Source organism: Podarcis vaucheri (genome assembly GCF_965113315.1).
Source record: "Podarcis vaucheri genome assembly, chromosome: 5".
NCBI classification, from domain to species: Eukaryota; Metazoa; Chordata; class Lepidosauria; order Squamata; family Lacertidae; genus Podarcis; species Podarcis vaucheri.
In genome coordinates, this window is record NC_138763.1 from 23103494 (window position 1) to 23126598 (window position 23105).

Here is a 23105-nt window from a genome sequence, read left to right on the forward strand (position 1 = left end):
GATCAGTCTATTTCTGGACTGTGTCAGTTTCTCATCTATTGATTCATATACCCAGTCCATCTCATTTTTTTTCCACCCCCCCCATAAATATATGTATCCTATCTCAATGGGCACATTTCTAAACATACTTTTAAAATCCTAAAATGTACATTTGACACATTTGTGATAATGAACAACCACCAGCAGTTGTGGAGATTGCTAAATATATGTGAAGCATTTTGAATAAAGCCCTAAACAGCTTTGGCCCTATATACCTGAAGGAGTTTCTCCACACCCATCATTCAGCCCAGACGCTGAGCTCTAGCTCCGAGGGCCTTCTGGCAAGTTCCCCCATTGTGAGAAGTGAGGTTACAGGGAACCAGGCAGAGGGCCTTCTCGGTAGTGGCGCCCTCCCTGTTGGAACACCCTGCCTTCAGATGTCAAGGAAATAAACAATTATCTGACTTTTAGAAGACATCTGAAGACAGCCCTGCCCAAGTGAAGTTTTTAATATTTGATGTCCTATTGTGTTTTAATTTGTTGGAAGCTGCCCAGTGTGGCTGGGGAAACCTAGTCAGATGGGTGGCATATAAACAAGCAAACAAACAATCCAGTCACATCAGCTCCCTGGTTTTCTGGGTAGCTTAGCTGGAAGCAATGAAACAGCTGGGGAGTGTGTCTGTGGAAGGCTTGTGATAAACCCAACCGAACACTGACTAGAGCCCATTTTAAGGATTTAAGGAGGGTGCCTAAGAAACCATTGACAGGGCTCATGCTCTCCACTTTCAAATATTACTTTCAGGGGCTGCTTCACCGTCCTTGAAATCTCTTGCAATCCTTCGCATTAAGCCATTTCAGCCTTCCAGTAATTTCTCCATTATGATTCTTTCAAAAATGACATGTTACCAAAGCAACCGAGGAAACCTGAAAATGTTTACATGCAAGTGCTTTAAACCTCATAGGCAGAGGTAACTTGTAAACACTGGGAGATGAAAATCCCAAAGCACAAAGAGCCAAGCATATGAGCATATTACTTCCAATTTTTGAATTGCTTTATCTGCTAGTGGAGGAGCTGTCACTTATCTAGGTACCAGGCAGTGAAAACAGATGTTTACTTAGGAACATACAAAACAGCCAAATGCAGGTATCAAACTATTGGTCCACCTACCACAGTATTGTCTGCTCTGGCTGACAGTGGCATTCCAGAAGTTCCAGAACTACAACTCCCATCATTCTTGTCCATGGACCAAGCTGACTGAGGATGATGGGGGTTGGAGTTCAACAACAACTTGGGACACTGCGGTAGAAATTCTATGGATGCAGGAAATCACTGCAGCTGGGCACCAAACTGCCATTTTATTTCTCATCCACTTGCCTTCTGGAGATTTCTTTCAAAATATTGATAATTACATATTCAGAAATAATGGTAAACCATGGATTGGCAGTGGGAGCACTCCCTCTTCTTCTCATGGGCAAAGGTTAGAAACTTCAGACCTTTTACCATTTGGTTCCAATCTGGCAAAGCTTACACTGAGGTTTGGACTGAGGCTCCACCCACATCATGGCCTAATGTACACAGCACTGGTTACTACAGTTTAACACTCATCCTGGGAGCTATAGCTTACCATTCAACTCCCAGCATACATAGAATCATAGAATTGTAGAGTTGGAAGGGGGACCACAAGAGCTATCTAGTCAAAAACCCCTGCAATGCAGGAATCTTTTGGGCTAATGTGGGGCTTGAACCCACAACTCTGAGATTAAGAGTTTCATGCTTTACCATTGGAGCAGACTACAGTTCCCACAGGATTCTTTATGTGAGGGGAATGATATGTTTTGAATGTGTGTGGGAGCCATGAAGCATGGCAAAGGCTTGTAGCGCCGCCTGGTGCCTCGCTGACCTCGGTGACCTGCATGTCCGTGCCTTGCAGTGTATTAAGTGCATAGCCTTATATGGAGTTATGTTCCCCCTCTGGGCAGTAATTACCCTATATGGCGATGGGTGGGTTTAAGCCATGACCGGATGTAGGTAATGTGAGACATTGGCAAACGGCCATGCGACAGGAGAGAACAAAGGATAATAAAAGTTACGAGAGAGAGAGAAGTTCGAAAGGAGCTGCTCATACCATCCTGAAAATATTGCTGGCTCTCTGTGTCTTTATTTTATGCTAAACCACCATTTGTCACAGCTGGCTTCCGTCAAATGTGCTTCGATGGCATGGTGTATATGCAAGCTTATGTCCAGTCTTTATTGAACATTTGTTCTGATTTATTTGTGGGGAGCTTCCATGACGACAAGCATTCATCCTGACCCAACACTTTTAGTGCATTCCCTGGTCGCTTTCTTAACTATAAAAACCAGATGATTCTTATTACAGTGGTACCTCGGTTTAAGAACAGTCCGGTTTAAGAACAATTCGGTTTACAAACTCCTCAAAAGTGGAAATAGTGTCCCAGTTTGAGAACTTTACCTCAGTCAAAGAACGGAATCCGAATGGCGGAAGGGCACCGGCGGCGGGAGGCCTCATTAGGGAAAGCATGTCTTGGTTTAAGAATGGTTTCGGTTTAAGAACAGAGTTCCGGAATGGATTAAGTTCGTAAACTGAGATACCACTGTATTTTTTTAAAAAACTGCACCTGGTTTTGTTGTGCAAAGTGACAAACCTTTAATCCACTTGAATAGCACAAACCTACATTTCCAGTATGTGCCTGAATTCCTCCTGCAAAATACTGACAGCCTGGTGGCAACTTTAATGCGTTTCTCTAATGACTGCCAATTAGACTAAAAACAATCACTTCAGTACTCCTATGAAAACTCTAGAGTATCCCAGCAAATATTGAAGGTTTAATCCTGCATGGTCTATGATTCACCTAAACACTGTCTACTCAAACATGCCCAGTAATTGAGAGATCTATGTAGGTGCCTGGGCTTCCATGCTGCATAGCAATTTGTCTGATTCAACTCAGGGAGAAAATAACAGCTAACTGTCTCTAGCATGAATTGACTGGAATAACAAACAAAAGCTACCCTAGAATTGTATCACAAAACCGAAAGCAGCAAGCGTGAGAAACCAGGGCAAGAGATAAAATAGCAATTTAAACATCAAAGGAAAAGCTAGAAATATTAATGGATTAAGGATATTGTTTTCCACACACTAGACATTCCTAAGGGTGGTGGAGCCAGCATGACGGGGGCAAGAGAATAAGGTCATTTCCAACGTTTTTGATCACTTTGTTTCTGGAAGGGTAGACACTATCCTGTGGTGCTGAAGTCTTGGGTAAAATTGCCTCAAAGGTCCTATATTAATTATAAGGATGCGGGTGGTGCTGTGTTCTAAACCACTGAGCCTCTTGGGCCTGCCGATCAGATGGTCAGCGGTTCGAATCCCCATGATGGGGTGAGCTCCCATTGCTCTTTCCCAGTTCCTGCCAACCTAGCAGTTCGAAAGCACGCCAGTGCAAGTAGATAAATAGGTACCACTTTGGCAGGGAAGGTTAACGGCGTTTCCATGTGCTCTGGCACTCATTACGGTCCTCAATAGTGGTTTAGTCATGCTGGCCACATGACTCGGAAAGCTGCCTGTGGACAAATGCCGGCTCCCTCAGCCTGAAAGCGAGATGAGCGCCACAACCCCATAGTGGCACTCATCGCCTTTGACTGGACTTTACTGTCCAGGGATCCTCTACCTTTTACCTTTACATTAATTATAGCCCCCCCCCAAAAAAAGGACTCATGAGATGAGAAAACTCCATGGAAAAGACCCTGATGTTGAGAAAGATTGAGGGCACAAGGAGAAGGGGACGACAGAGGATGAGATGGTTGGACAGTGTTCTCGAAACTACCAGCATGAGTTTGACCAAACTGCGGGAGGCAGTGGAAGACGGGAGTGCCTGGCGTGCTCTGGTCCATGGGGTCACAAAGAGTCGGACATGACTAAACGACTAAACAACAACAACAAAAACTTAAAAAAAACTAATAAGAGGATTCTCTCCTCCTTTCTATATCTTGAAACCCTTGAGATGCTGAAATAAGGATATGTCACAGAACAGGGTGCTATCGATTATGTGAATGATCCTGAGTTACATAGATAATTCCTTAGGAACATAGGAAGTTGCCTTATATTGAGTCAGACCATTGCTCCATGTAGCTCATAGAATCATAGAACTGTAGAGTCTTCTAATCCAACCCCCTGCAGGCCAGGAATCTCAACTAAGGCATCCCTGATATTCAACCTTTGCCTTCAATGATGGGAGCCCATCACCTTCCGAGGGTGTCCATTCCACTGCTGAACAGCTCTTACCATCAGAAAGTTCATCCTAATGTTTAGTCAGAATCTCCTTTCTTGTAACTTGAAGCCATGGATTTGGGTTCTACCTTCAGAGAAGGAGAAAACAAGCTTGCTCCACCTTCAATGTGATAGCCCTTCAGACCTTTGAAGATGGTTATCCTATCTGATCTCAGTCTCCTCATACGCAGGCTAAACATACCCAGCTCCTTCAACCATTCCTAATAAGGTTTGGTTTCCAGACCCTTGATCATCCTGGTTGCCCTCCTCTGCATACATTCCAACTTGTCAATACCCTTCTTAAATTGTGGTGCTAAGAACTGGACACGGCATTCCAGGTGCGGCCTGACCAAGGCAGAATAGAGAGGTACTATTACTGCTTCATTGATTTTTTTAAAAAAGAACCCTCTAAGTGGTGTAAAGGTAAAGGTAAAGGTAAAGGTACCCCTGACTGTTAGGTCCAGTCATGGACGACTCTGGGGTTGTGGCACTCATCTTGCTTTACTGGCCAAGGGAGCCGGCATTTGTCCGCAGACAGTTTCCAGGTCATGTGGCCAGCATGACTAAGCTGCTTCTGGCGAAACCAGAGCAGCGCACGGAAACGCTGTTTACCTTCCTGGCGGAGCGGTACCTATTTATCTACTTGCACTTTTTGGCGTGCTTTCGAACTGCTAGGTGGGCAGGAGCTGGGAGTTCACCCTGTCGCAGGGATTTGAACCGCTGACCTTCTGATCAGCAAGCCCTAGGCTCTGTGGTTTAGACCACAGTGCCACATGCGTCTAAGTGGTGTACAAATATATAAAACAAAACTTTAAAAAACATTGATTTAAAACAGTTCAAAACTGGCATTTAAAACATTCAAAAGATTATTAAAATCAACAATAGAGGGGAAAGAGTTAAAACAGATGCAACTTCTATATGTCTGGATAGACCTGCCTAAACGAAAATGTTTTAAGCAAAAATAATTCAGCCAAGGAGCCTACCGGATGCCAATAAGCAGGGAGTTCTGAAGCGTAGGTGCTGCCACACTAAAAAAGATTTCTTAAAAGTGTGAAATAGGTATTATGGGGCACTCATAACAGTGCTGGTTTTGCAGATTGATGTGGCCAAGTGGGGGTATATGGAGCATGTTGATAATCCCATCACTTCAACAATATTCCCTTTCAGTAGGCAGTGGAGCACCATAAAACTGATTCAAGATAACTGTTTGACCATTCAGTGATTGACTGTTGTAATCTGGTGCCAAGCACTCCACGACAGCGCTGTTCAAAAGGGCCACTGCAGTGCCCCCATGTGTTCTGCATATGCCCATGTTAACTGCAGCCAAAATGTATGACTCAAGATCTGGAGGTGGAGAGCAGAGTAAGAGCAGTTCATATATACCGGTATACTGAGCTTCTTTGGAACAATTAAGGGATTAAGGATTTCCTCTTCCGAGCAGCGAGTGCGGCAAACTGTATCCCCAAATATCAGACTGTTGCAGGCTTGCTGATAAATATGTTGTTACTAAAACGTCTCTGGGCTTAGAAAGTAACCGTAAATATTTGGCATTTGCCAATTGATTGCTAGCTAAAGGGAACCATGAAGGCATTTTAAGTTACGAGCAAGTGAATTGGGGTGGGTTGTGAGGGGAAGATCACATATTCACTTGGACATGTACGAGTCCCCTATTGCCAATTCTTTTTTTCCGTGCATCGAAGGCTCCTTATCCGCTAGAACTTCTTCCGGAATGTCATTTTTCTAGTAATTGCTATGGCAAGCAGCCATGTGTTTCATTTTCAAAGGGCAAATCAAGTAGAATTGGCCTCTTTAGTTTTACGCTGCTGTATTATATTTTTACATCTCTTAAAACAACAGCAACAAATCTCATGATCTCCCTAATTCTAGATCTTTCAAAAGAAGGGAATGGTCTGCAGGCTGCTTTCCCCGCCCTCCTGTTAAATAAAAATCCACTTGCAATTTCTTACCACAACAGCTTTGTATCTTCCTAAAATGCACGTGTGTGTCTGTGTGTGTGTGCATGTTTTCACATAGCAAAGATATGTATTTGCTAGGCCACATTTGACTATGCACATAGAATAAACAACTCTAGTCCATTGGACTAGATGAGCCTTTGAGGTCCTTCCAACTCTACAGATCTATGATTCTATTCAAATACAGTGGTGCCTTGCAAGACGAAATTAATTCGTTCCGCGAGTTTTGTCGTCTTGTGATTTTTTTCGTCTTGCAAAGCACGGTGTCGAGAAAGTTTTGGAAAAGCTTCAAAAATCACCAAAGTCTTTAAAAACCTCAAAAAAGGCTACCACACCGTGTTCTATGAGTTGCTCCTCGAAGTCAAGTCGCAACTGTATTAACAGTGTTAAGAAAAAGGAAACAAACTTGCAAGACGTTTCCGTCTTGCGAAGCAAGCCCATAGGGAAAATTGTCTTGCAAAGCAGCTCAAAAAACAAAAAACCCTTTCGTCTTGCGAGTTTTTTGTCTTGCGAGGCATTCGTCTTGCAAGGTACCACTGTAGCTCTATTTGTTCCAGCTGTAAAGTCCCAATTCTGGATTTGTCACCATCAGCAATTCCATGTCCCATACCCACCTCCCCCATCATTGACAGAAAGCTGCCCGTTCAAATGCTATAAGGCAAATAGATCTGGAATGACAGGAGATCTGCATGACAAAGTACTACATTTTGATAACTGGGAACTCTGCGTCTACCTTTCATGAGTGAAGATTTGAGCAATAGTGGTCAGCAGGTGAGGGCAGTGGCTGCTATCTGACCTCCCTTCACTGTCATAGCTGCGGCATACCAGGGAAAGGGCTGTGAGAGGGTTGGTGAGCTGCAACCCATCATGGTTGGGAGCACTGGACTGGCTCTGCTGATGTGTTTGCACTGCTCTGACCTCACCGTGCCTCCGTCTCTCCCAGTAAGCCCAGCAATGCTGGTCATGGGGAGGTCAGTGTATTGCCAAAGGGACAACGGTTCTTTTAGGGTTTTGAACACAATGAAGACATAAATGGAGAGAGGGTTAAATATTTCATTAAGTACGTCAAACAAAGCTACACAGCTTTGTCACAATCTCATGCCTCTTGGCTTTTTGGGTTCCTGGGAACTCTCTCAGGAACAGGCATGACCCCTGAAGACCGTCCAGAGGTTCTCACTAACACAGTCCCTGGGGCTTATATGCCCTTGGGGCCCATCTTCACCAAAGTTACGTAAACCACAGCTTGTGTTTGGGTAAAACATCCACTTCCCATCAGAGTTGAAATACTAAATAATACTAGGCAGGAAGTCAGCACAGATAACTTCCAAGGACTCTTTACTCCAGGTGTCAGCTGCAGCCTTATCTTAAAGATAAACATTCATGCACATTTATATCCCATGAGAAACTAGGCTGCTTATTTGTGGAATAAACAGAATTAACCACTTAACGGCTCAGGATTTAGACATGATCTGGGAATGAGAAGGGCAATTGCTAGGCACCACCTTAATCTCCTCACGATAACAATTGTCTTCCACAATATCGCAAATGCCATCCTACTGCCCGGCCAGCTGCTCCTGCTATTAAGTCAACACATTTTCATTTCCCCCCCTTCTAGCTATGAGAGCTAGAACTTTGCTATTTTCAAAGGAGAAAGAAAAAAGATTAAATTTACATTACAAGCCTCATCTTTCCCTCAAAGGTAACCGAAGCCTAAGTGTGGGACAACAGCTGCAGTGTGAGAATTTAAAAACAACCAACCCTACACTGTATATAAATATATGCTGCTGTTTCTGCTAATAGCAGCCCATCTGGAAACTGCCAGATGCTGGTGAACGGCTAAAGGTCTAACAGTTGAAGCGTGGTACCAAAGGATCTGGTCAGTGGCACTGGCAGAACAACTAACATGCCAAATCCACACAGCAAAAGGAAGTGCAAGCTCTTCTTCTTTTTACACAGCATGGCAACTCTTTATATCACATGCAAAGGTGATGGGGGGCTGACGTCACAAGCGTGACATCATGTGTGATGTCAGGAGGAGCTTCAATGGCTGGCGGCTCCTCCTCCTCCTCCAGCAGGCGGCTGCTTCGAACCTCCTTCACCTCCACATCAGGCCACTGAAGTCACACCTTGCTCAGCTTCTCGCTTGACCTCCTCTGCCCCCTGATTTTGGGGAACATTTGGGGAACTGCCCCACCCAAAAAACATTTGGGCCCCCCAAAGGCCTCAGCACTCATGAGGTGGCATCCCTGTGAGACAGGAAAAAACAGACAAGGACTCCCCCCAGTTTCATGGTGGACTTTGGAGAGATCTCCTTGATTGGAGCATCGTCTTGTATGCTATTTGTACCGCATGGCAATGTATATTATTTTCAATCATGACTCCTCTAATGCAGAGGTTTTTAACCTTTTTGAGTTCATGGCTCCCTTAACCAACTGCATATTTTCTGTGGCACCCCTGTGGGGCTCAGGAACCCAGTTATGTCACCCCTTGCCTGCAGAGCTGGCAGCCTCTCACCCTTTTTCGAACACACTCCCTTGTGGAGGGTTCCCTCAGCCTCCCCCCCCCCTCCCCTGTGTTTCGGAGTCCTCTAGGCAGCTGCTGCTGCCGTCCCAGGTCTCTGAGCTGAACAACCCCCCCCCCACAAAGAGAGGTACCTCCTCACACTGCCCCATAGGGGCCTGGGGCTTGTCCGTCCATTCCCAACAGCAAGGCCTGGTGGACTGGCTGGCTGGACTCCCTCGCCTGCTTATTCTGAGGCCACATAGGCTCCTAGAATTATGGAATCATCTAGTCCAACCCCCTGCAATGCAGGGATCTCAGCTAAAGCATCCATGACAGGTGGCCATCCAACCTCTGCTTTGACAAACCTCCAAGGAAGGAGAGTCCACCACCTCTCGTGGGAGTCTGTTCCACTGACGAACAGCTCTTACTGTCAGAAAGTTTTTCCCAATGTTTATTCAGAATCTCCTTTCTTGCAAAGCCTCTCCTCTTCCCAGAGGGGGAGTGTTGTGAGCGGGAACCGTTCCTGTGTTGGTTCATCTCCCAGGCTGCCGCCCGGGAGATAAAAATAACAAAAACCGTAGCATTTATTAATTTCTACGGTTTACCCTACATCTATAACACCATGCAAAGACAGTCAAGATATTTGTAACAGTTCTTGCCCGTTATACATTGCAAAATGAGAAGAGGGGGGAAAAAAACAACACAAACCAAACCATAAAAGAAAGTTAATTCTGTCTGAGATCCAGGGGCTTAAAGTTGGAATTTTACTATCTGTAAAATTCTCCCTTATAATGAGAGCCGTTCACGTTTGCTTCAGAGTGTGACTGGTTTCAAGAAAGGCCAGGATCCTACACATTATCATGTTTTTATTGTTGGATCTTTAAGTGGAGTTCAAGTTAATCCCATACTAAAGGCAGGGTTTTCTGCCCAGCCCTCCCCTTTGTGTAACTTAACTTCTTTCTGCTTCTTCTGCATTTCCCTCTGTTCTTTAACCTTATCTGAACAAGATTCCCTCTCACCTTCCCTTACACATGCATTCCTTTGTTCTGCCCATAAATCCTCAGTCCTGTCTTGCTCCCAGCCAACAATGGCACCTCTTGCTCCCAACAGATGCCTTTTCAGCAGCCCCAGCTGCATGCCAGAAGGTTTCCTTTGTCTTGCCTTCAACTCGCCATTCCTCTTCCGGCCTGCCAGTACTTAGAATCAGGTAATCTGCAAGAGCATTACCAAGGCATCACCCCCCTCCTTCGCAAAGCCTAGTAACCTGGTGCAGTCAGACCTCAGAGCCCTCTTTGGGCTCAGGAAAAAAAAGGTGTGCAGTGCTGGCCCTTGACTGATATCAGAACTGAATGATATGAAAATGTTTGCGCCTAAGGATGACCAAACCTGTCATTTTTTGTTTCTTTCTGTTTCTCGTTTTCACACCCTTAAGTCCAGTTTTCTGGACCAGTTCCTGATTTTATTTTGAAGTTTTCATGAACAAACACCTACCAGCATTTTACTGCAAATGTCTCCTCATATACCGTTTTGTATGCAATCTAATACAAATATTTTTATAAGCAGCCCCCCTGACCATAGGGCATTTATACATGTTATTTTCACTCATGCATGTATCCATGCACACATTCTTCAAGTACATCCATTTTTGCACACATTATTTGATTAGAGAACTGCCTCAGAAAACTCAGAGAAGTGATGATTTTGAAGGATGGCTATATTTCAGTTCATATAAAATGTCTTAAAGGTAAAAGTATCCCTGACCGTTAGGTCCAGTTGCAGACGACTCTGGGGTTGCGGCGCTCATCTTGCTCTATAGGCCGAGGGAGCCGGCGTTTGTCCACAGACAGCTTCCGGGTCATGTGGCCAGCATGACTAAGCTGCTTCTGGAGAACCAGAGCAGTGCACGGAAACGCTGCACTTTGACGGGCTTTCGAACTGCTAGGTGGGCAGGATTGGGGACCAAACAACAGGAGCTCACCCCGTCGTGGGGATTCGAACCACCGACTTTCTGACCAGCAAGCCCTAGGCTCTGTGGTTTAGACCACAGCGCCACCTGTGTCTTATATACTGTAATGTCTTAGGAAGCACATATTAGATAGATTTGCCTTTAAATGTGAACTGAATCAAATTTCTCCACTAACCTTAACTGCACTCTAACAAATTTTTAACTTAGTATTCCCCAAAGGAAAAATAAATCAGGTTCAAAAAGTCCAGCGATTTACCAGGAACTGGTACCAGAAAATATATCCCTGGTAAACAGAAATAGTTGCAGTGTGTGAAATCTGGCAAATTCCTCTTCCATGCGGACCTACTTCTGAAGTCTACTGTGAGAATAACAATAGACAGCAGAACCCTGTGATTATGGGAAAAGTCATATAAATAAAGAAGGGTTTTGTGGCAACGAACAGGTTGCATTTCAGGTTATAGGGTACACTTTGTTGCCAGGGTATGGTCTTGAGGACGTTTAGATATCTCTGCTTATAAATTGATACGTTTTCTCAGGATTAATCCAATTTCAGGTTGCACAAAGCCTTGGGAGCAGTCAAATTTGATTATTATGTTTTCACTCTCATCTATGGACCCCACAGCGTCGAAAAGCTTACGTCTCATAGCAACACAGTGAGGTATGCTAAACTGTGCCAGATTCCACGCAGTGGAAGGTTTTCAGAAAGAGCCCCCATACGATAAGCAAACTCTGGAGGTATGAATTTCAAAGTCGTCTTAGATTTAGAGGCAGTGAGCAAATGACACACATAGAACTCATTACTGGTTGGACTTGCATGCAAACTGGGGTCTCTTTGAAGCTATGGAAAATGTCACTGCAATGCATGCTTATAGGGCTGGATTGTGCTCTTCCTCTAAATGGAAAGTTGATGGATTTTTTTGGTCTACTGCCCAATATATGTACACAGAAATATATCCCCTGAATAAGAACATTGGAAGCTACAAATCTGAGTAGAAAAAATTCTTTTCTTTCCGGGGGTACAACTCTGAATCTTGCTTGATTTGAAATCACTGTTCCTGAATCTAGCTGCCCTTAAATTCATCATACATGGGACTCGAAAATGTTAAATAAACTGCTTTCTTGACTGTGCAGATTATCTGTTTGAAAGCACTGTTTGATCTTAGAGGCACTAAAGGCAAAAATATGCAAGATGTATGGAATATAATATTTTTATATGCCCCTGTAGATGAACTAGATGCATGCAACATTGACACAGTTTCATAGAAAGTGAAGTCAAATAAATGCACGTGTCATGTATTCATGCAAATTTTCAAATCAAAAACAGTACTGGCCTCCCATTTGTGGAATACTCTCCTCAAGGAAATTCACCTGCCAGTGCCTCTGCTAACATCTTTTAAGCATCAGGCATTTGACTTGCTTGTTAACATCTCTCTTATCTTTATGGGCGTTTTAAGTGGCTAATTATTTCTTGCTGATCATGTTGGCCTGCATGCGCTTGGAAGCGGGTGGGGGTATCTGTTTGTTACTTTTAGCATTAGGCTGCAATCATAACCCCACTTACCCGGGAGTAAGCCCCACTGAATTCAATATGATCTACTTCGGAATCAACATGGTTGGGATTGCATTGTGGGAGTATAATAATTTGTAAGTGCTTGTTGTCACCATTTTAATCTTGTGTATATTTTTCATCATAATATATTTTTGCATTATACTGGGCATCTAAGAAATGGAATAAACAGAGGCAATAAGAACATGGGAAACTCACTATTATTCACATTTTAACCCAGAGCTACTACCATTAGCAGAATCATGCAGATGAACATGGCTAGTATAATTTCTTCCCTCTATCCTTAAAGTAACAATAAAATACTCACCTAGCCCCAGACACGAAACTCTTAATCCAGACTTTCCAAGGTTTCTAGAATCAAAATAAGAAGACAATTAGCTCAGATTTCAATTGATATAATAAATAAATTATATGATTACCGTTACCAGATTTATCTCTGTGCAGGCAGTAACATGTGCTAATCATATACATGTTTCACACACATTGCCTGCACACATGCAAGTGAGCTTCACCTTCCCAATATCTGCACACCAGGTGTATATGCATTTTGTAAGATAGTACCCCCCATGTGTGCATTTATTAGAAGTATTTATATATCACCCATTAATAAAGTTTTCTGTATGGCTTGTAGAAACATTAAGAGTACAATTATAAACTGTAAGAAAAAAGGGGAGGAGATCTTGTGCAGCATGAAAACCTCAGTGGAAGAGAATAAAACCAATGAATTAAACACACACCCTTAAAAGGCGTGGAAAAACAAACAGGTTTCCTTCTAGCCCAGAAAAGAGCAAAGGAAAACAAGTGTTGTCATTGAACCCTGGTTTGTTAAACTCTATACAAATCTGGAGTGGAGTCTCTAAGATGGGTGGATGGCGCCTTGCATGTCTCCTTCCAGCAACTCCTGCAGCCAAACTGGTGCCAAACATCGCTCTGCTTTCCTTTGGACCACTTCAGGGAGGCTGAGAGGTCTTGTCTTCTGGGCAACCCAGGACCTCCATTCACACTACCCAGGCTTGCCCCCTGGGGAGGTCACTTTGGTGCTGATACCGCAGCAGTTTGACTCCACCCCCAGAGTTGCACTCCATTGCCTCTCGCGGCAGACAGATGCCAACAACAACAACAACGTCAGGGAAATATTTGGGTTCACTACCCAATACCTTGTGGGTTCAGCCTGGATAGCCAAGAAAATCTAGATTCCAGAGGTCAGCAAAACAGGACGTTCTTTTCTTAAAAGCATTGCAATGTATGCAAAAGAGGAAAGTATCATGCCAGGTAAAAGGCACAGTAATATTTAAACTTTGAGCTTTCATAAACAATAGCTATTCTGTCTGGCTAAGTCATGTAGCATAACAACACCCTTCTGACATAGCAATGGCCTTCATCCTTCATCCTCCTACAGTTTCTCCTGCCTACGTGCTACTTTGTCCTTCTCTCCTGGTTCTCTTGCAAGCACAACGTTCACATCCCACCCTTGCTCAGCCCTTCTTTCTCGCACTTCAATTTTCATTCTATATTTTCTATAATTCCAAAATTTTCTCTGACGTGCGATGAACAGGCCTCCCTAGTGGAGCACTCCACTGGGGTACTACCTCTGAAATGGTCCTGTCCTAAATACATGTCTGCCACACCTCATTCGGTGAGGGCATCTGGAGATGAGTCTCTGAGGATAGTCCTTAGGTAAGGGACACCAAGGAAGAAGAGTTATTTCAGGTAATCTGATCTCAAGGCATTAAAGGCCAAAGCCAGCTGTCTGGAGCCAGAGGCAGAGGCAGGACAGCAATAAAACATCCAGTGTCAGTGAAGTTAACCCCTTATTCAAAGAAATCAAAGCAGTGCAGGCCTAGTGATCACAGCAACTCTTCCCAGTAGGTCTTGCCCCAAAGAGGCAGTTGCAAGGACTGAAGGTGCCTTCTTGCTGCTCTCTAAGGCTCCTTCCCTAGCAGCTTAAGGCTACTTGGCCTGGCCTCTCTTTGCTAGCAGCACCCACTGGAGGAAGGAAGTCTTGATTCCTTCCAGCGGATGCTGCTAGCAGAGGGACTCAGAAGTGGCGGTGGTTTCACTAGCAATATACCACTGAGTGAAGGCAACAGTGTGGTGTACTGGTTAAGAGCGGTAGTCTCATAATCTGGTGAACCGGGTTCTCATCTCCGCTCCTCCACATGCAGCTGCTGGGTGACCTTGGGCTAGTCACGCTTCTCTGAAGTTTCTCAGCCCCACTCACCTCACAGAGTGTTTGTTGTGGGGGAGGAAGGGAAAGGAGACTGTGAGCCGCTTTGAGACTCCTTAGGGTAGTGATAAAGCGGGATATCAAATCCAAACTCTTCATCACAGTCTGCTCTTCATACCGGTCCTGGGAGATATATGGATCTATTGCCCAGGCCTAGTGTGTGCTGGTGCCCCTCACCTGTGCACAGGACTCCCTTTAGAGACACAGATGCATCTCTGACACATCAAGTTTGGACTTGAGAATGCAATGTAGGTACAGTCAGAGATGGGGGTCTCAGCGGGAAGGATGGCAGAGGATCAAACTAGGGACATTAATTGCATGTGATTGCAATCAACAAGTTTAGTTTGTGGGATTTGTTTCTGATATCAGGACTGGGATGGTAGTGCATACGGAGGAGGGCTTACCCTCCCATTGTTATAGTACCAATGACAGTCTGTCTGTCCTCCCTGGGAGCAGGTGGCACTGTGGTCTAAACCACTGAGCCTCTTGGGCTTGCTGATTGGAAGGTTGGCGGTTCGAATCCACGCAATGGGGTGAGCTCCTGTTGCTCTGTCCCAGCTTCTGCCAACCTAGCAGTTTGAAAGCACACCGGTGCAAGTCAATAAATAGGTACCGCTGCAGCAGGGAGGTAAACAGCGTTTCCATGTGCTCTGGTTCTGTCACCATGTTCCATTGTGCCAGAAGCGGTTTAGTCCTGCTGGCCACATGACCCAGAAAGCTGTCTGTGGACAAACGCCAGCTCCCTTGGCCTGAAAGCGAGATGAGCACTGCAACCCCCTAGTCGCCTTTGACTGGACTTAACCATCCAGGGCTCCTTTGCCTTTTTTATCTGTCCTCCCCACTCCCTAAAAAACTCTGGCAATAACCCCCATAGGCACAAATGGAAACTTCCTTCCAGGAACCACTAGCAGCCACTGTACTATTTCCATCAGGGCTGCAGCATGGGAGGAAAGGGTTAACCACTTCCCCTACGCATTGGGTCCTGATCTTATTGCCCTGTGCACTTTTTTCTCTCCCAACCCATGGCTGCTATTGGATTTTTTCAAGCCAGACATGTTAATTGCAATTACCCAATTATCATCATGCTTCATTTGGCCTTTAGGCAAACCCTCCTCCTTGCCTCTAGGCTCACCTATGGCACACAGACATTTCAACACCGCTTTCAGAACTGGAAAGATGAGGCTTCTGATTCTCCAACAGCTTTTTATTGTTACGATTTCATAACCCTGAAGTCTTAAGTATGGGTTTCACAGGCAATGATAATTGCTGTAAGAGTCTGAAGTACTAAATACCTCTCAAGAAGCAATACTGGATGGCTTCTTAATGTCTGCACAAAGAGGAAGATTGGAATGGGCTGGACATTATTGGATTTGCGCGTCTGAGGATGTGGAGACGATACTGTAATTTGGGGCAGGGCTGCACAGATCTCTTCCGTTAGCTGTTTTCAAGAAGGATGTATTGTCTTTTATTACCAGAGAGGCTTCTGCTGAAGCTTCATGTTGTAGTTGGGGAAATAAGTGGATATATTTAGAGATGTGTGACCTGATGTGAGGTGTGCTGCGCATCTTCAATTTCGGATAGTCTAGCCAGCATTTTGCATGCACTGTAGTAACACTGATTAATGCATTGGCAATATTTGTAACCCAGAGATTGCATTTTTGCACCAGTTCAAACTTCTGGATGCTTTGCAAGGCTTTACAGTAATCTGGTTTCAGTACATCTGTGATTTGGTGTGATTACCACCCCCTGCATCAGTTATTGTGAGAGAACACACTCAAAAGACAGTAGAATTAATAAAGCAAGATGTCAGGAAAGATCACTATCATTAAGGCTAATGAGCGTGCTACGTTAAACATGGACCCTGGCTCAAAGTGATCTCTGTAGCATGTAACTCCCTTTTAATTATACCTTTCTGCTGGAGCACTTAAATTATCAGCTGTACTGATAGCAATTTGGGTGCTTTCCCCCTGTTTTGCTAAGATAAAAGGTATAATTTGCTAACAATCTCTCCACCTTTGATTCAAGAAACCGTCAGCAGCTCTAGCCTTCTGGGTAATTTTATGCAGCTGCGAGCATGTGTTATTTTAAAGCAAAACGTGCCTGAACTGTTTTTCTCTTAACATGGCTTACTTCGGCTGGAATCAAACTTAGCGGCTCATAGAGCTAGAGACTTGGCCAAGAAATAACGCCATTCAACCTGCCCTACACGTCTAATAAACTGCTGAGCACTGCAGGATTACAACACAGACCTGCTGATTTTGGATAGACAGATGGGTTAAAAACAAAAACAAAAACCAAAGTCTGCTCAAATTGGTCTTCATTGGGCCAAGCTAATGAAACCAGACGAATTTCCATCCATAACCCTTAGCACACACTTGAAATTTTGAGAAAATGGCTGCCGTGGAGGCACGACATATCGCTAAATGGCAGCAGTGGGCCCACAACAAAACACAGCTGTGAGATAATGGCTGTCACATCTACAGGAACAGAATACAGAGGTACCTCTGGTTAAGAACTTAATTCGTTCTGGAGGTCCGTTCTTAACCTGAAACTGTTCTTAACCTGAAGCACCGCTAATGGGGCCTCCTGCTGCTGCCGTGCCACTGGACCACGATTTCTGTTCTCATCCTGAAGCAAAGTTTTTAACCTGAGGTACTATTTCTGGGTTAGCAGAGTCTGTAACCTGAAGCGTCTGTAACCTGAAGCGTCTGTAACCCGGGGTACCACTGTGTGAACTGAGGCTGCAAAATGAGGGGAGGACATTCCCCCCCCCATCAATGGAGGAAAGGTCCCTACATCGGTCACCGCCACACTAACTCATACATGCCCTCCAACATTTATCTGCTGAAAATAAGGTCACCCTATTTCACACCTGCCATCATTTCTCCAATGAAAATAGGGACGTCCTGAAAAGCAGGACATTCCATGATCAGGCCAATGGTTCATTTAGCCCAGCATCTACTTCTGACAGTAGCCACCCAGATGCCTTCTAAAACCCTCCGAGTGTCCCGATTTTCCAGGGACAGTCCTGGAATTATGAAAGCCACCTTGGCTTCTGATTTCTTTGAGGGAGCATCCCTGTTGCCTCTCCATGGCTGCCACTGTCAGCCTCCTCCCTTGGGCAGCTCGTAGTGGCTGCTGGAGAGCAAGTGAGGAAGAGTTGAAGAGGCCGCCACTGGTGGGGCTCGGCCCCACATGCTGGGCTGGCTCTGAGGGACAGGCAGAAGGCAGGGCCACCCTGGGTGGGAATGAAGGGGGAGCAAGGAGTCTTGGAGGAGAGGGAGAAATGTCCCTACTTTCATCTGAGGCATGTTGGATGGTATGAGAAAGACTGTAAACCTGTCTAACCCTGACAAGTACATTTTCACACAGGGAAAGCTGTGTATGCCCCTCTCCCCCCTTCCCAAAGTACCATATAAATGCTGATGTGTGAGAGTCTTAAATACATCTGTTTTCTTTCATTGCCTTGGCACCAATTTTCCTAACCAAAAAATGCCCCCCTTTAAAAGCCTTTTCCCAGTACAGCTTTTTCACAGAACACCGTTCATTCCTTAAGGTACATTGATTTGGATGGATCTTTAAACTCCACAAACTCAAACTCAAAATTACAGTGAGCTCTGGAAATGAAACAATGGTGGTTCATTTTTTTAAAATATAGGCTGTGGCTTCTTTTCACTACTTATCAATTACCAAATGTAGTATTTAAAATGCTGTAAGGTTACAGCTGTCTGTGTGGCTGACGGAACATCACAGGCTAGAGAGCTCAAAACTGATCTCTTGGGATGACGTAGAATTCTAGATTACTTGGTGAAATGTTCCACCCACTTCAACATGCTCTTTAGGGAACTCAAATCCACTTTGCCTTTTAAAACACGTATAGAAATTATTGTGTTTCTCTCTCTTCTGTGTGTTTTTTTAAAGTCCACAAGCGTCCTGCTGAGGGCTAAATTGCAATTCATGGTTGACTAATGAAATGTCCATCATTATGATAGGATGAGGGGAGGACTGCACACTTACAAGAACCTCTGAGCGTGGGGGTGGTATATTCCTGTGAGATACACTGCACCCTTATGGGAGCTTGCTTTTAAGATTCTCTTCATCTTAAAGATATAGCAACACACGTCAGTGATGATATTCCAGATGAACTATTTAAAATTTTAAAAGATGATGCTGTTAAGGTGTTACACTCAATATGCCAGCAAGTTTGGAAAACTCAGCAGTGGCCAGAGGATTGGAGAAGATCAGTCTACATCCCAAACCCAAAGAAGGGCAGTGCCAAAAAATGCTCCAACTACCGCACAATTGCACTCATTTCACACGCTAGCAAGGTTATGCTTAAAATTCTACAAGGCAGGCTTAAGCAGTATGTGGACCGAAAACTCCCAGAAGTGCAAGTGATAAGCATTTAAACTCAGGTACATATCCTGGCTTCATTGTCCTCTGTCCTTCCTCACTAGTTGCCACTGCCCAGAAGAGGAAAGAATTAATGTGAGTAAACAGAGGGAGCAATAAAAAGTAGCTTAGATACTATACATGTCACCCACCGCCTGGTGACCATTTTCACCAGTCAACACAACGGTTCTTTACCCTGTTTTACTGTAGGGAGACAAAATCTCCCCCGCAGCTTGTTTGTCTCCATAACTGCACTATCCACATGCTTATAAATAATTTGAGAGAGTGCCTAAGGCACACAACTGAAGTCATCCATTATCACTTTAAGTTTCCTTAAGCAGTCATTTAGCTTTACAGCTCCCTTCTCAACGACCCGATGTTGAAGTGTTAATCAGGAAGAGAATCCACTGAAGGCAAGAAGAGAAAACTGTGTTATGATAGCTAAGTGGTGGTGGGTGGGTGAGTGGGTGGGTGGCTGTGGAATGGATCTGGTGGGTTATCTAGATCCTTCTCTCGGCAGGCCATGTTCAGTGGATGGGGCAGGGTGCCTCTCTGTCAATTGACCTGCCTTTGCCCCACATAGTTTGAAATCAGACTTTTTTGCAGAGGGAGCCAAAACCCACAAAACACTGCAGATCAGATGACCTGCACAGTGCTTTGTATGCACCAGCAATCAGCTGTGTGTGTACCCCAATGTATATAGTTTGAGCATGGAAATAATGTTGCTTTCTATCATATATATATATATATATATATATATTTGCTTTCGTAGATTTTCACGGGTACAGAAATGCAGGTTTTGGTGTCTTCGGGTGTCTTCCCGTGTAAGAGTCGGGGTGTCTGTGCGACGTTTCGACGAGGTCTCACTCGTCATCTTCAGGCTGGTGCTTTCGGCTTCTTGTTACTGGAACAGAGCAGAATCTGGTGTTTGAGTTCCTATAAATACTGTTGAGGGGTGTGGTGTATAGCCTCCAACGTTCTGGGCAGAGAGGAAGTTCCTAGATTAGTGTGCCTTTTCTTCTTTTGTTCCTTAATTACTTGAGGGATATCTTGGGTGATTTCATGAGTGATATTCTGAATACCACTGGGTGGGTCATTAAGTGTAGATTAGTTGCTAAAGCTTTCGTGTCTTGACCTCTTGAGCTTGTGAAGAGTTTTTCTGAGAAGATGGCTGTGCTGCATTTAGTTGTAATCTACACTTAATGACCCACCCAGTGGTATTCAGAATATCACTCATGAAATCACCCAAGATATCCCTCAAGTAATTAAGGAACAAAAGAAGAAAAGGCACACTAATCTAGGAACTTCCTCTCTGCCCAGAACGTTGGAGGCTATACACCACACCCCTCAACAGTATTTATAGAAACTCAAACACCAGATTCTGCTCTGTTCCAGTAACAAGAAGCCGAAAGCACCAGCCTGAAGATGACGAGTGAGACCTCGTCGAAACGTCGCCCAGACACCCCGACTCTTACACGGGAAGACACCCGAAGACACCAAAACCTGCATATATATATATATATATATATATATATATATATATATATATATATATATATAATATTTAAAATTTAAATATATATATATGAATGAAACTTAAAAGCCCTGGAGCAAGCACTCAGGGGCGTGGGTTTAAGCCCCAAGTTGGGCAAAAGATTCCCTCGTGGTCCCTTCCAACTCTACAATTCTATGATTCTATGGCTCCTCTCTTTGCCAAGCTCTCTTGCTATTCAGCAAGCACGCCATCAAACAGAGTATTTGGCAGGTTATAGCCTCCTAATGAAGATGTGATGAATGCTATCATCTGCTATAGAAATGTTCGTGCTGCAAGACATTTAGTGGTGTCATATTTTTTTTGGCAGGTGTCAGTCGAATCATTTTTTTTTTTGCAGGTGAAAGATTAAGGTTGCCTTGGCAGCGCAGGAAAAACTCATCTGTACTCATTTTTAAGTACACAACAGAAATGAAACTTCAAAATATTGTTTCACCGTATATTAAAAATTAAGGGACCTGCAGCCTGCTCATTTTTCATGCAGTGAAAACTGTCGCTGGCTCTCTGAGAATTAGGCTTAACAAAGCCAGTTTTTTTTTTTTGGGGGGGGGGGAGGCACAACAAGGCTGATAAAGAATTTGCAGGTGCTTTCAAAACATTTCCTTTCCCCACCCACAAAAACCAAGCTACCCAGCAGAAGGCCAGTTGAGATGCCACACCTACAAAGCCTTATCTAAGAACAGGGATGGCTAATATTTCTTGGCCTGAAGGCTACATTCAGCCTCTGCCAATCCTCTGGGGAGTGGATCCCAGTGGTAGGTGGGTGTCAGGCTGGCAGAAAAGTCCTTCCATCTGTGGGGCCACCCCACACTCTTGTTCCCACACACATGCACAGAGGACAAAGAGGCACCCATCCCCTGCCCTTTAGGTGACCCATGCAGATCAATTGAGGATGGGAGCAACTCCATGTCTCCATTCGCCAAATGATCAGTCTGAGGTCCAGGAAGACCTTGATCTGAATTGCTATCAGGGCTCCAAACTCTGCCCACGCCAATTCTGTCTCCACTTTTCTTTTTCTCTGCCAAAATCAGTGGAGTCTGGGGGAGGGGACTTTTATCCGGCCCCTGTCTTAGAATATGAGTTGCTGTAGCAAACAGGGATAAAACAGAGGGGGGGGGGAGAGTCTTTCAAACAGCAAAGTCATACGTGGGGTGGGCTCAGAAGTGTTCTCTCAGTTGGGCTCCAAGACTGGAAATTAGCTCAGCGGTTGGGAAAAGCCTTTTTGGATCTCCGTGTATGGAGGCGGAAGGGGGCAGAGGGAACATTCTCAGCTAGGTTCTTGGAATTGCAAAACAGTGATGTATTTTAAGAGCATTTGCTAGAGTTACTTTTAGTATTGCATAATAATGGGAGATGCAGGTGCTCCTGAATAATAATCGCATGAACTACAAGGCCTTGATTTTATTGCAGCGGTGGGAACCTGTGGCTCTCCAGGTGTTTTTTCACAACATCTCCCAACATCATAGAATCATAGAATCATAGAGTTTGAAGAGACCACAAGGGCCATCGAGTCCAACCCCCTGCCAAGCAGGAAACACCATCAGAGCACTCCTGACATATGGTTGTCAAGCCTCTGCTTAAAGACCTCCAAAGTAGGAGACTCCACCACACTCCTTGGCAGCAAATTCCACTGTCAAACAGCTCTTACTGTCAGGAAGTTCTTCCTAATGTTTAGGTGGAATCTTCTTTCTTGTAGTTTGGATCCATTGCTCCGTGTCCGCTTCTCCGGAGCAGCAGAAAACAACCTTTCTCCCTCCTCTATGTGACATCCTTTTATATATTTGAACACGGCTATCATATCACCCCTTAACCTCCTCTTCTCCAGGCTAAACATGCCCAGCTCCCTTAGCCGTTCCTCATAAGGCATCGTTTCCAGGCCTTTGACCATTTTGGTTGCCCTCCTCTGGACACGTTCCAGTTTGTCAGTGTCCTTCTTGAATTGTGGTGCCCAGAACTGGACACAGTACTCCAGGTGTGGTCTGACCAGAGCAGAATACAGTGGCACTATTACTTCCCTTGATCTAGATGCTATACTCCTATTGATGCAGCCCAGAATTGCATTGGCTTTTTTAGCTGCCGCGTCACACTGTTGGCTCATGTCAAGTTTGTGGTCAACCAAGACTCCTAGATCCTTTTCACATGTACTGCTCTCAAGCCAGGTGTCACCCATCTTGTATTTGTGCCTCTCATTTTTTTTGCCCAAGTGCAATACTTTACATTTCTCCCTGTTAAAATTCATCTTGTTTATTTTTGCCCAGTTCTCTAATCTGTCAAGGTCGTTTTGAAGTGTGATCCTGTCCTCTGGGGTGTTAGCCACCCCTCCCAGTTTGGTGTCATCTGCAAATTTGATCAGGATGCCCTTGAGTCCATCATCCAAGTCGTTGATAAAGATGTTGAATAAGACCGGGCCCAAGACAGAACCCTGTGGCACCCCACTAGTCACTCTTCTCCAGGATGAAGAGGAACCATTGATGAGCACCCTTTGGGTTCGGTCAGTCAGCCAGTTACAAATCCACTGAGTGGTAGCATAGTCAAAACCGCATTTTACCAGCTTCTTTACAAGAATATCATGGGGCACCTTGTCAAATGCCTTGCTGAAATCAAGGTAGGCTACATCCACTGCGTTCCCTTCATCTACCAGGCTTGTAATTCTGTCAAAAA

General features: G+C 44.5%; 1 protein-coding gene across 2 annotated transcripts in view; it reads right to left on the bottom strand.

Annotated features, from left to right (window-relative positions):
* The window catches only part of KCNAB1 (potassium voltage-gated channel subfamily A regulatory beta subunit 1), a 225662-nt gene that overhangs the window by 68168 nt on the left and 134389 nt on the right, over positions 1-23105 (bottom strand). For both annotated transcript variants that reach the window (XM_082224490.1, XM_082224491.1), the window contains exon 2: positions 12581-12624. In XM_082224490.1, the coding sequence (XP_082080616.1) occupies positions 12581-12624 (44 nt within the window). The remainder of the gene's footprint in view (positions 1-12580; positions 12625-23105) is intronic.